We start from the raw sequence: 13554 nt of genomic DNA on the forward strand, positions 1-13554 counted from the left end.
GTAGATAAAAACCACTTCAAATTCATCGTGAGAGCTTTGCTCTTGATGGGCTGCTCCATATCAGCCCCGCTGGTGGAGAACTATCCAGATCTTTTTTTCACTGCCTGATGTAAAGTCAAAGTCATATATGAATATAGGACTATAGAACTGTTATCTGTTTATTCATTCATTCAATAATAGTGAGTTCCTAGTATATACTCTGGTTTATATTCCTACTCTGCTAGACTTTGTCAAAGAGATAAAAATGTATAAGAAAGACCTCTGTCCTCTGGGACTGGTTACAGAGGGGATAGAAGCTTGATGAAGGAGACTGTTCTGGTGTGAGCTGGCAGGTAGAAGAATGGGTGGAGTTTGTCAGAAAGGATTCCCAGAAAAAGGAGCCTTGTTGGATATTCCAGTGGCTTAGGGGTCAGACCACCTGGCCTTAAAATGAAAACATCATTCATTTGATGCCTTGTCTCCGTTTTCTGTCTCTGAGGTTATCTTTAAAATATAAAGAATTCTATCTATTCCCTTACAGGGCTAATGGGAGAATGAATCAAAAAATGCTTTTGAGCTTCTTAGAGAACAAGGTACTAGTGAGAGGCAGGCCCACACTGTTAGAGCGTGGTGGAGGTGTGGCTCTGGGAAAGCTGACTGAAGGTGCTAACGCTGCTGACTTGTGGGGCCTGGTGTGCTGTTTAATGGTGAGCAAGAGAAGGGCAGAACCATGTCTTCCACGGCAGAGCTGGGGAGAACCCCCAGAGCGTGACTCCAGCCCAGCTCTTGTTGCGAATGTGAGGGCTCCCAAGGCCAGGTCCCCAACTTCCCTTTGGAGAGTAGATCCAGAGCAGATTGCCCCTCTTGGGTGACTGCCCTGTCTCCACCCCAGTTTGATGGCCTGCCCCTGGAAGAGGAGGTGCTGGAGGGCGACGGGTCCCTGGAGAAGGAGCTCGCCATCGACAGCATCATCGGGGAGAAAATCGAGATCATCGCGCCTGTGAACTCCCCTTCACTGGACTTCAATGACAATGAGGACATCCCCACCGAGCTCAGTGACTCTTCCGACACCCACGATGAAGGTGAGCATTTGAAAATCGGTGCAGAGCGGCCTTTCCTCTCTCCATCTTGAAGGGTAAAAGGATGTCCCTATATGGAGACTGGAGTCAGTCTCTGGGTTCCTGGTGGAAGGGTGGCTGGGTAACAGAGCTGTTTTTAAAAAAAGGTGCGTTTTTTATTAACATAAATCTCTTTTTTCTGGTACTCGCTGCACTATTCTCATCATTCCATATTTGCATTTCTTTCCTTAACAAATAATGCTCTCTCCTGCCATCCAGTCTTGTCACTAAATGCACCCCTGTTGACACTAGCTTACCTTGTAGCTCCGTCCCTCCTAGAGTGCAAGGCAGGGCAATGTTTATATGCCACCAGGAAAGTGCCAGTCAGCTGTTCCCTGGATATGATTAGATTTTAATAGAAACTTGCTTTAGTGACTCCAGTGTGGGATGTTAGACCAGGCTAGAAGGAAAGGTGTTGCTGGGGCAAACAGACTTTTGAGACTGTCCTCTGTAACATTTCTAAGTAGAAAGCTTCTCCCTTCTCTCCTGTATAGAGTTAGCTTCTAGGACCTTACTCGGGAATGTGCTGCTTCTTGCATTCCAGGGTGAGAAGCTAAAATCTCAGTATTCATGAAACTGGTTGTTGGTTTACCTCCATTAAATTGGTGGTAGGTTATGACCAGTGAGTTTATGCAGAGAGTGCTCACTCATCCGTCTCTGGACAGTCTCTTCCGTGGGTCACCTGTAGTGGTTTTCTCACTGTTGGTTGGTTCCCCGCTCCCATCTAGGATGCTCCTGAGTTCCTCCCTGGCCTTCTCAGGGTCACAGGAGGTTCCAGGAATGCCAGCCTCCTGCTTGAGATCAGATACCAGCCCCTGCAGGTGCAGCAGTTGGGCTGTGGGGCCGAGGGCTTGAGAGGAGCGCATGGGCTCCACTCAGCTGTGCCCTGCGAGACATCCCCTGGGGCAGATCCAAAATTCAGAAAATTAAAGGCGGGTACTAGGCTGCCCTGCGGAAGGAGAGCAGACCTTGTGTAGTTACAGATCACGGCCCTGCAGACGACCCAGGCCTTAGCAGTTTTTATGTAAACAGATCGTTCCAGATTAATTAGTGTCTCTCGAGCAGACCTATGTCATGGGTTACACTGATATTGTTGTCAGTTGTGGTTAACTTACAGACTCTTGATAACTGGTCCTTTGGGTTCAGGCAAGCTCAGGAAGTAGTCGTTTATTTAAATTTTAGTCTAAGATCACCTTGATTAGGAAGGCGTGAAAGTGTAAAAGCAAATAGTACATTCCCAAACTCTTGTGAAGGTTGAACGAATGGAGTAACTGGGGGGTAAAGAGTGTGCATGCCAGTGAGGGAAGGAGACTGATGCGAAGTCATAAACTGTGGAGGCAAGGGGCCCAGCTGCCCCACTCCATGGCTTCCCTTGACCCTTGGTGGCCATTCCCACAGAAACGTAAGTCCTGGGGTCACCTGCCTCTTGCCTTCCCTGTCTACTTCCTCATTGTCTTCTGTGCAGGGGAGGTCCAGGCCTTCTATGAGGACCTGAGTGGCCGGCAGTATGTGAACGAAGTCTTCAACTTCAGCGTGGACAAGCTCTACGACCTCCTGTTCACTGACTCGCCCTTCCAGCGGGACTTCATGGAGCAGCGACGCTTCTCTGGTCCGTTCTTCCTGGGGCTGACACCTCCCATCCCTTCCCTCTCTGTCCACCCTTCTTCCCGCTCTTCCCAAACGCCGCTTTTTTCCAGGCCACCTGATAGCCTGGGGCATCCTTTTTCTGGCCTTACTCAGTGCCAGAGTGCCCACATGGCCCTGTGTGCTGCTCCTTCCCCGAATGCTGCAGCTTTATGCTCACACACTGTGCACCAGGCCCTCGGTGCCGGGCCCCAAAGACTTGCTATTGAGCAAGATCTCACAGAATAGCAGCTACCACTTCCTAGTAGGCACCCTCTGTATGCCAGCATGTTACGTTATCTCATTTAATCCTGAAGTCTGCCCTCTGTGCCAGTATTGTGATCCCCAGGGTACCGATGAGGAACTGGAACTCAGACTGTTGTTACGGGCCTACGGGTCATGCAGCTAAGAAGGGCAGAGCTGGGGTTCAGATCTAGGCCTCTCAGAGTTCATGCCTTGCACCTCCATGCCATGTCCATCCCCCTGCCCTGGTTCTGCCACTCAGCAGGGACTGCGGCTCTGGCCTAGCAGAGCTGCTGGGCATCCGAGTCTGTGAAAGAGCATTTGGGCATTAGCATACCCCTCTGCCAGGAGGAGAGGGCATGCTGAGGGTACAGGAGGTCACGCCTTAGAGCAGAGGACTTGTTCCCAGGGATCCCAGGCCCTCACTACAGTGACTCCACTGTTGCCAGCACCCCCGCAGGTGGCCCCAGGACCTCCTGCCCCAGCCCCAGGAACAATCAGCATTCTGGAGCCTGAGTAGAATTTCGGCAATGCTACAATGAGCCTCTTTCTGCTCTGACTCCCCCTTCTCTCTCCTCCTCCCCCAGCCCTCAGGCTCCCATTGGCTTCCTTGTGGGGGCCAGTCGGCAGTCAGTACAGTCAAGAGAAGTTCACTTGGAGGGGAAATTCGGATGTGGGGAGGGCGTGCCTCTTTCCATTTGTCATCCCGGGGCTCTTCTCCACCCTCAGATATCATCTTCCATCCGTGGAAAAAGGAAGAGAATGGAAACCAGAGTCGAGTGATTCTTTATACCATCACCCTTACCAATCCTCTGGCTCCCAAAACTGCCACTGTCAGGGAGACCCAGGTGAGTCAAGGGCAGAGGTGAAAAAGAATGAGCCAGAAATGCCTCTGTTCTGTCATGAAGGATTAAGGATAGATGTGAGGAAGAAGTTTCTGGGTGCAAGTGTTGTTAGCCCTGAGAGGGGAGCATCTATGTGCTTAGATGCTGCCGTTTCCAGTGGTTCCGGGTCCTCCATTTAGCAGTCGGGACTGGGGTGGGGGAGATTGGGGAAGGAGGTGCTTTTCTCATCTTGCTTCTCCTCGGTTTTGTCGGATGGGCCTTTCCTCCCCTCAGACCATGTACAAGGCGAGCCAGGAGAGTGAATGTTACGTGATAGACGCCGAAGTCCTCACTCACGACGTGCCGTACCACGACTACTTCTACACCATCAACCGCTACACGCTCACCCGCGTGGCACGGAACAAGAGTCGACTCAGGTGTGGTGTCCGGAGGGCCTGAGGGGGCGGGCTCACAGCAAGTTCCTGGGGCACATGGGGTCCTTACATCAGAGAACATTCATTAACTCCTAAAGAGGAAGGAGGAGGTTGGGTATCTAGGCCTGCTGACTCATCCTTTCTTCTACCTTCTTTCTGAAGCCTCTGAGACACGCACCCCCACATGGTCAGAGTTCATTGTTCTCTCCCCTGTGTGTTCCCTTTACCACCCTGTGCGTCTCTTTAGTAAAACTTTTATAACTACTGCTGTTCATTGATTGTAGTTTATAAAGTACTGTGTAGGTGCTCACCTACATGAACTGGAATCTGTAGAATGACCCGGGGAGGTGGATTTATCCTCATTTTTCAGGTAAGAAAACTGAGGGTCATTTAAATTAAGTAACTTTGTCAAGAGTCTGATCCCTGGTAAGTGCTGAAACCTAGGTCTTAGAAACGTAAACCTGTGCTCTTTCCACCACACTACATGTATCACAATTTACTGTCTGTCTCCCTGTTAGACGGTGAGCTGCCGGTGAGCAGGAATCCCGTCCATTCACTGCTGACTGCCAGCACTCAGCACAGGGCCAGCACAGAGCAGAGTCCAGAAGATGTTGATTGAGTGAATAATTAGAGTGCTGACTGTGGGTAGAGCCCTGTTCTCGGCACTGTGATGTGCATTCGAGGAAGGAAGAAATTTAGACCCTGACATTTTAAGAAGCTTCTAGTGTAATTGAAAAGTCAAGACACATACCCGTTTGAAAATAATCAGACTGTATGTCTGATCTTAGACCAAATTCTTTTGGTTGTACAAAACAGAAATTTACTCTCAGTTAAGTGAAATAGGGATTTAGTGAAATTTAGTGAAAGGCCACAGAGAGATCTCTCAGGAGTCAGGAAGATCTGGATATACACACCTCAGAAAGGGCCTGCATCTTTCTCTTCTTTTTAAAAAAACTTTCTTTTTGGTTTCTGTGCTGTTCTGTGAGCCTCTTCTCCTCCTTTCCCCTCCCTTCCCTTCCTCCCTCCTTCCTTTATTTCCCTCCGTCCTGTTTCCCCTGTCCTTCCCCCACAGTGTCTAGGATTCTCAATCCCAGCTTCCTTGGAGGGTCTTCTGATTGGAGGTCTTTTCTATCTAGTACACGCAGAGGTAGCTGGTTGACCTCAGATAGACCTTTCAGAGAGGTGCCCACCCTCAATCCAGTAAACAGCCATTGGGCACGGGGTGAGGTGGCTCCAGGTATAGGCATGCTCACATCAGGCCATGGGTGGGGGTGGTGTCCCTGGGGAGGGGTATGAGGGCAGGGCAGGGAGCCTTAAAGATGGGGAGCATACACTGGGAGACTCTACTGACAGATGAAAATGAACCTAAGGAGAGGCAGAGAGCAGAGCTGCTGTGTAGGAGAGGAAGGAGCTGATACTGCAAGACATATGGGCAGTAGAAAGACTCATGACCGTGAGGGAGAATACTTAGAAAAGAGCAAGAGCTGGCAAGGTCCTGGATGTAGTGGAGAGGCAGGAGGTAGCAGATGATGCTCTTAAAGGCAGACGTGCTGAAACCTTATAGCCTGCCTTGGACTTAGGAGGAGAGGAGGACCCCATGGCTGGCTGCAGGCTGCTTGGCACCGTCTGGAATTCTCCTGGAAGGAGGCAGCGTGGTGTTATGAAAGAACTCTGGGCTTGGGGTCAGAAGCCCTTGTTGTTAGCCTTGGGCCTGCTTAAATATTCTGAAACTCATTCTTCTCACCTGTAAAATGAGGATAAATCCACTGGCCCTACAGACCTAAAGGGGTGACCAGGGAGATCAGATGACATCATGGAGGTGAAAGGACTTTTTAACTTGTAATATGCAGCACAAATGTGAAGCTGCTTTGAACTTAAACCTGAATTTTCCTTTTCCTGGCAGAGGAGGGTCTGCCCAGGAAAGGCTGATCTTGTTTCTGGCTTGTTTCTCAGGGTCTCCACAGAGCTGCGGTACCGAAAACAGCCCTGGGGGTTAGTGAAAACTTTCATCGAGAAGAACTTCTGGAGTGGGCTGGAGGACTACTTCCGCCATTTAGGTGAGCCCTACAATCATTGCTGCCGGTTGAACTGCAGAAATTGGTGAACTGTTCAGCTGTCACGATTCTGGGGATTGGGAACCATGGAGAACGAGGAGAGAGACTAAGGTAGTGAAGGAGTGTCTTGGGGTCCCCAAGTCTGCCCAGACATGGATACAAAATTTGGCACATATGTGAACATGTGCATTTTTCAAGAGACTGTGCCTGTAACTTTTATGAGATTATCAAGAGATCTACGACCACCTCCTCCCCCTGCCCAAAAAGTGAACCTCAGGTCTAGTCACACTGGTGGTTATTCTGTTAGAGAAAGGAAATCGCCTGTGAATGCATCTCTTAGGAAATGAGATGGGCCCCAAATTGTGTACACGAGGGTGCAGGTGTTGGGAATCTATGTCTCCGTACACTGTTGAACAACCCAGAAGAGGGCTTTGGGCTGGGCTGCGTCCCAGCAGTACTTCCTGAGGGTCACGGGCATCCCTGAGGGACCCCCACCCTCTCAGCCAGCTTCTCAGCATACAGTATGGAAAATGGTTCTCTTAGAGAGGGCTCAGCTAGGAGTAGACAGAGTTGCTACTAGAGGCCAGTGTGTTGAGTTGGAGCTATGAGCAGATGGCCTTCGATGTGGCCTTTTGTCTCTGACAGAGAGTGAGCTGACCAAAACAGAGAGCACCTACCTGGCTGAGATGCACAGACAGTCTCCCAAAGAGAAGGCCAGCAAGCCCACAACGGTGCGGAGGAGGAAGCGTCCCCATGCCCACCTGCGGGTGCCTCACCTGGAAGAGGTGATGAGTCCCGTCACCACACCCACTGATGAAGATGTGGGCCATAGGATCAAGCACGTGGCAGGTGTGCCAGGTGGGGCCAGGTGGTGTGGCTTAGGGCTTTGGGCTGGAGCCGCATGCCTGGGCGGTGGCGCACACATGTACACTCATTTTGCACCTTCGGTATAGATTGTATATAATTTGCATGTGATTTATTAAATCTGAGACTCCAGTGCTCTGCCTGTTTCTCTTTGCCCTTTGAGTTCCTCAGCCCCTGCTGAGCCCATCTGTGTGCTCTGCTGAACAAAAGTTGCCTCTGGGTTTGTTGCTTCCACATTGCCTGAGCTCCATGGCTGTCTGGATAGGCTCAAGTATGCAGCTTCCAAGTTCTTGGGAAATGCAGTGGGGAGAAGCTGAAGCTCAGACCGCAGAGATTACCTTATAACACAAAGATCAGGGAGTCCAAGGCAGCCCCCTGTCCCTTGGCCCCCACGGCCCACCAAGGACCTGCGCTCCCAGGCAGTGGACTCCTTTGCTATGCCTCTCTCTTCCCGTACAGCCATTCACAACCTGGTGTCTTTGCTCAGTCATGGAAACTTGTGGCTAGAAGAGGTCTTAGAGACCAACTAACCCAGTATTTTTCAAACTGTACTGAGCACATCCCTGGGCATTTATCAGAGCTGGATGGGGATAGGAGAGGAGGCAGAAGGAGAGAAGGAAAGTACCACCCTTCCATGTCTCTCCACCTAGCTTCAACCAGAGCATTCCCATGTTATGTGTTTTACATATAGGATTTCTGACCAACACTGCATTTGAATAAACTGACTCTCAGGAAGGTTATGGGACTTGCCAACATCATGTAGCCAGTCCTGGATAAAGCCAGAGCTGAATGCTGACTCCCTCTAGTCCTAGCCCAGTGCTGCTTCACCTTCTATGGGTGCAGATCACTTTGTCCTATGTCTGTATGTCCTAGCTACAGAGGTCTGTTGATTTTCTCATTTGTTCAGTGACTTGACTGTCCACCTTCCCTGACCTGATCCATGGCCCTGGCCTTGAGGAGTTTACCTTCTACTTTTGGAGGACAGGGTATATCTATCATAGCGTTGCTGTGACAGCATCACAGACAGTTCCCCATCATTCCCTGAATTTCTGTGCATGACCAGTGTCACATTAGCAGTTGGTGGACTTGTGGGCCACAATGGTCATGGACTCTATTCTCCCAACAGGTTCCACGCAGACACGGCATATCCCTGAGGACACTCCCAATGGTTTCCACCTGCAGAGTGTGTCCAAGCTGCTGCTGGTTATCAGCTGTGTGTAAGGGATTCCAGGCTCTCCTCCCCACCCTGCCCTCACCACCTTCCCTTTCTTTGCTGCTTCCTTCCTCGTCCCTTCAGGCCAATGGAGCACCCTTCACGTTGCTATGTTTTTCTTTTTCTTTGTCCTCTAGTCTTCTCTCATTTGCTCTGTCTGTCATTCCTTGCCTCTTTCCTTTTTTAAATCTGTTTTGTTCAGCATTTCCTGTATGCTAGGCCTTCAGGGTTCTGAAGAAGATGCTGTATACAGCATCCATGCCCTTCGGGAGCTCAGTTTCAATTGGATAAGACAGACAGGAAATTCAAAATTACTACATCATTGAATAAATGCTAACATAGAGATGCTACAGAGCATTTTATGAGCCCATTCATTCATTTGTGAGAGACATTCTGGTGTCTGCTCCATGCCAGGCATTAGGACCATGCACTTATGGGGTCCACTCTGGCAGGGTAGCCAGACAAAATCAATGACTATAGTCCAGGAAGAATATATGCTTATTTTAATGTGAACAATTTGTAGTAAGTGCCATAATGTTGTAAAACGGTAGGTTCAGTAACTTGTGCAGAAAGATGCTGGGCTAGGGAGAAAGGAAGTTGGAAGAAATGAAAATGGAAGATGGGAGAACACAGCTATCTGAAGGGTAAGCCCAGAGCCTGCTCAGGACTGTGCTAAACCATTTTGAGCAGGCTGCAGCTAGGACAGCTAACTGCAGGCAGCTCTTCTGCTCTTCTGACATCCCACCCTTTCCTGGATCAGGGTGTGCTGTGAGAATGTTGGCGAGGAGGTGGGTGGGGGACATGGGAGCTACCCAGGCGCTGGCTCCCCCAGCTGTGCACCACTTGCTAGACTTTCTCTCTCGTTGAGTCTTGCTTCTGCAACACCCTCTCCCCACCCCTCTGGCCTCAGGCCTTCACTAAAGCATTTTCAGAGAGCCGGAAGCAGGAACAGCCCTGCCCTCAGAAAACACTTAAGAAAGCTCTGGAGTGTCATGTTTGAATTTGCATTTAAAAAGACAATCACTCTGACAGCAGTATGGCGAATGAACTAGAGCAGAAGGTACTGGAGGCAGGGAGGCCAGTGAAAGTAAACCACAGTGATCTAGGCGAGAGGCTGTCGGAGTAAGATGAGGGACCAGAGCTGAGAGATCCTAAAAGGTAAAGACTTGTTACATCCAGTTATGTAGCGAAGGAAGATGACTTACTGATTCAAGTGCTGTAGGTGGTTGTGTCGTTAACAGAAATCTGGAACTTAACGAGAAGTTGTCAGAGAAGATGCTGTTGGTTCCAGAAGTGTTTGAGTTGTTGTAGGTTATCCAGGTGGAGCTGACAGGGTAGAGCTCAGGAGAGAAGTTCAGGCTGCAGCTGCTGATTTAATTATCAGTTGCATTAAAACCATGGGTGAATGAGATCATCGGAGGAGAGTGTAGCATGTGAGGAAGAAAATGGGGCTGCGGGCAAACCTGGGGCCACATAAGAGAGAGGGTCCTGTGAGGAACCTGAGGAGGGCTCTTGTCAACCTTACTTGAAGATGTAACGTAAAAGTAGATGTAGAATTCTTCTGACTGTGGCGTAAGAAGCCAGGATATATGTACAAAATTAAATACACAGACAGCTATAAAACTAGTAAAATTCACATTTTAGCATCATCACTGTAATGTGATTCATGCTGTTGCTGTGTCAAATCTCTGGTGTTGGGTTTGGTAGATAGAAAAGTATCCTCGGGTTAGTTCTGTGTTTAAGCTCTTTCTGCATATTGACTTCATTTGACTGCTCACCTGAGTAAATTGTATAGCATAGTATTAGCTAACTTTAGGGCTTTGTTACTTTAGGATAATCAGGCCTCTTCATTCAACACCAGAGGGTCCAGGTGGTGGGTGTGCTGACAGCATGCGTGTGGGATGGACTACCGCAGCACAGACTGCCTTGTGTCTGGCAGGCCTGAGCCCCATAAATCTGCCCTGTGGTGACCCCACCCTCCCACCTCTTTTCTCCGTTTAGACCACCGAGCCTTCAGGGGTGTCCCTGGACCTTCACCGAGCACAGACAGGATTATAAACATAACCCAAATGCAGGTGCTAAGATTGTGTGAGCCCATGCTGGAAAGGTGGGCGTTCAGACGATCCGATGTGTGCTGATACAATTAAAGACAGCACTGTTGAAATTCAACATAACATTTAGATATTCTTGTGGAGAACTCAGCCCCAAGAGCACAGCTCAGTAGCCCCCGGCCCTTGCAGCTGCCAGCTTAAGGAATATTATCTTCCATAGTGCTCGAGGCACGAGTGAGAAGTACAGTATCGTGCACATAGACACAAACACATACACCCACTTTGAAAGGTCGAAGGCATAGTATAAGATTTCTTCTCGTTGCTGGTCTTTTTTTCCACCTGTTTGTTTTATCTTCCCATTTATGTCATCTTCCTTTTTCCTTTGTGTGTCTGCGCCTCCTCCTTTAATGATGAACACCGCCCGTTGTGGAGGGGCTTCCTGTGTGCAAGGCTGTATGTGCATTCCTTTGATCCACGTAACAACCCCAGCAGGGTAGGTGTTATTGTCCTGTTGAGGACACTGAGTTTCAGAGAAGCTCGGAAATTTGGTCAAAAATTAAGAGACATTTAACTGGTGAGCCAGGATTTGTCCCCAGTTCTGCTTGTCTCTGGAGCCTCTCTTTACCTGAATCTTCATCTCTCCATCCCATGAACTTCTGTCGTAAACTGATCTTCTGGCAGCCACTGAGGCCAAGAGCAGAAGAGAATTTCCCCAGTCTCCCCTGTGACTCTCCTCCAGCCCCTGGATTATCCTCACCCCCTCCTGTCTCCCAGACTCTGGAAACCTTGGGAACCCTGCAGGACTGTGGCAGGGGGCGGGGAGACTGTGCTTCAGGGCCATCCTGCTCACAGCTGTGAGGCCTGTCAGGGTTGGGGCTGGGAACCCCATGGAATTCTTCCCACAGTGTCACCTCCAGTCATGTTCTGATGCTGGGTTGGTAGGAAGACTCTCATCTCCATTTATCAGCCTGAAATACGAAGAGTCTGTCTACAGTAGCTTTCTCCTGCTCCTTCCTTGCTAGCTCTCCTCATCACTGTGTCTTTGCTCCTAATATTTCTTTCTCACGGACTCGCACTCTCTCTGGCTTGATGAGGGGCAGTTTTCTGCTTCCCCACACTAGCCTGTTTCTAACCTCTGCCTCCTCCCCATTTTTCTTCCTTGCTCCCGTTAGGATCTGTTTCAGGTACTGGCTCTGTGATTGCCTCCTTCACCCCTTCATCTCTTTTCCTCTCCATCTTTGCTCTCTTCCCTAGGCACCCAGATTCTGGGTGACTTGCGTGTGTCTCTCCTTTCCATTGCCTTTACCCACACACCTTGCCGTGGCTCTCCCGCGGTGTCCTGGTCCCTCCAGATCAGAGTGCTGCTCTCTCTCTTTCCCCCCCTTGCTGCATCCCTCCAGTTCACTTACTCACTCACTGCAAAGCCTCAGGTGACCCAATGGTCAAGAACAGCAGCCTCTGGGGTGGGGGATAGCCCTGGCTCTCAGAGGAAGCATGCATTCTCATATTATATCTCATTGCTGTTGCTTTTTTCCCCTTGTCTCCTTCCTAGTCTGGTGCTGCTGGTCATCCTTAATATGATGCTCTTCTACAAACTCTGGATGTTAGAATACACCACCCAGACCCTCACTGCCTGGCAGGGTCTGAGGCTCCAAGAAAGGTAACACCCTGGCCTCTTCCCCTTGCCACCACCTCCATCCCACTCAGTACCGTGCCCTGCCTCCTGCGTCTAGTCTCCTTGGGACTGCCCTGCTGCCCTTAGCTGGGGGATCACCTTTGGCATGAGTCCGTAGGCAAGCTCTAAAAACTGTCCCTATAATTTGAGTCTGATTTGGGGCACAGGGGAACCAGGGGCAGTGAGCAAAGGACAAAGCACTCTGATGTGACTCTGTCCTTTAGAGGTCTGGGAGCACAGGACACTCCATTGAGTATAACTCCAGCTGCTGGGGTACCCCTTCTTCTACCCCACAGGTTACCCCAATCTCAGACAGAATGGGCCCAGCTCTTAGAGTCCCAACAAAAGTACCACGATACTGAGCTCCAAAAGTGGAGGGAGATCATCAAATCTTCAGTGATGCTTCTTGACCAGGTGAGATGCCCCTACCCTCTCTCCTGGCCCCAGTCTCCCTGGGATGGAACTGCTCCCCTAAGAAAGATCACCATCTCCATCACCACCCACTGGATCTCATCTTTCCATTCATCCTTCTGGGCCATCCATTTGTCTCATTTTAAAGCCGTCCTTGAATGGGCTGTTGGAAACACAGGTGTATTCCCCAAAATAACAACAACAGAACAACACATTGGATTTACAGCAGAAAAGCTGTAGGTTAGATAGAAGGAGAACTAATTTTTTTTTTCTTGGTAACCCATAACCATCTTACAGACATTTAAAGAAAAAATTTCCTATTTACAGAGATTTGTCTTCCCAGAGGCCCTATCTTTCTAGTTCCGTTTGACGTGTGCCACCCCCTCCCTTGCCCCCAAAACATGCCCACAAACACACAGCTGCCAGCACGTCACTCTTCCTCAGAGGCTGCCCTGGGAAGATGGTTGCATTATGTCTTCTCTTCATAACATCTTTCTAGTACAGTTGTCTGTATTTCTTCTAAAAACCAGATGCATCTGAGAAAACCATCCTGGGGCAAAATCAATAATGAGCTTAGTTTTATCAGGGGAGGGAGCTGCTTCCTTTCTCCAAAAGAATATAACATCCTATGAAAGGAGCCCATGTGGTTGCCAAGACAGCAGGAACCTGCTTTTGCTCTCCAGGAGAATTAGGAAGACAGGAGACTGAGGGTTTGTCCTGTTGCATTAAAATTTCTGTTCCTAAGGGATTTCTTATGTTTCGTGGTCAGCCAGACCTGAGAAGGAATCCTAAATGTGCTACTAACTAGTTTTGTGACCTTGAGCAAGGGATTTAATATTAGTGAGCTTCAGTTTCTTCATTTGTACAATGGGAATTATAATCGTTGCTTCATGAAATTGCTATCAGGATTTGATGGCACACGGGAGGCACTCACTGATATTAAATTTTATTTCCCCTTCATATTTTGGTCTTAGCTCTAAATTAAGGCGAGAGAGTTTTAATGCAGCTATCAGGACCCAGTTTAATGTGTTTAGAGTATCTTTTTTAGCAAGAGCAGGTCAAGGG

The 13554-nt window shown here is 49.2% G+C and overlaps 1 protein-coding gene across 50 annotated transcripts in view; it reads left to right on the forward strand.

The window, feature by feature from the left end:
• Positions 1-13554, forward strand: part of GRAMD1B (GRAM domain containing 1B) — a 227559-nt gene that overhangs the window by 207309 nt on the left and 6696 nt on the right. For 25 of the 50 annotated variants that reach the window (XM_070625090.1, XM_070625089.1, XM_070625118.1 and 22 more), the window contains 9 exons: positions 872-1061; positions 2563-2706; positions 3693-3811; positions 4082-4224; positions 6175-6278; positions 6921-7124; positions 8266-8356; positions 11956-12063; positions 12375-12492. In XM_070625090.1, coding sequence (XP_070481191.1) covers positions 872-1061; positions 2563-2706; positions 3693-3811; positions 4082-4224; positions 6175-6278; positions 6921-7124; positions 8266-8356; positions 11956-12063; positions 12375-12492 — 1221 coding nt within the window. Of the gene's footprint in view, positions 1-871; positions 1062-2562; positions 2707-3692; positions 3812-4081; positions 4225-6174; positions 6279-6920; positions 7134-8265; positions 8357-11955; positions 12064-12374; positions 12493-13554 lie in introns of all 50 variants that reach the window. The other 25 variants (XM_070625088.1, XM_070625087.1, XM_070625110.1 and 22 more) reach the window with 1 other exon arrangement.

This window comes from Equus przewalskii, chromosome 6, assembly GCF_037783145.1.
Source record: "Equus przewalskii isolate Varuska chromosome 6, EquPr2, whole genome shotgun sequence".
Classification (NCBI taxonomy): Eukaryota; Metazoa; Chordata; class Mammalia; order Perissodactyla; family Equidae; genus Equus; species Equus przewalskii.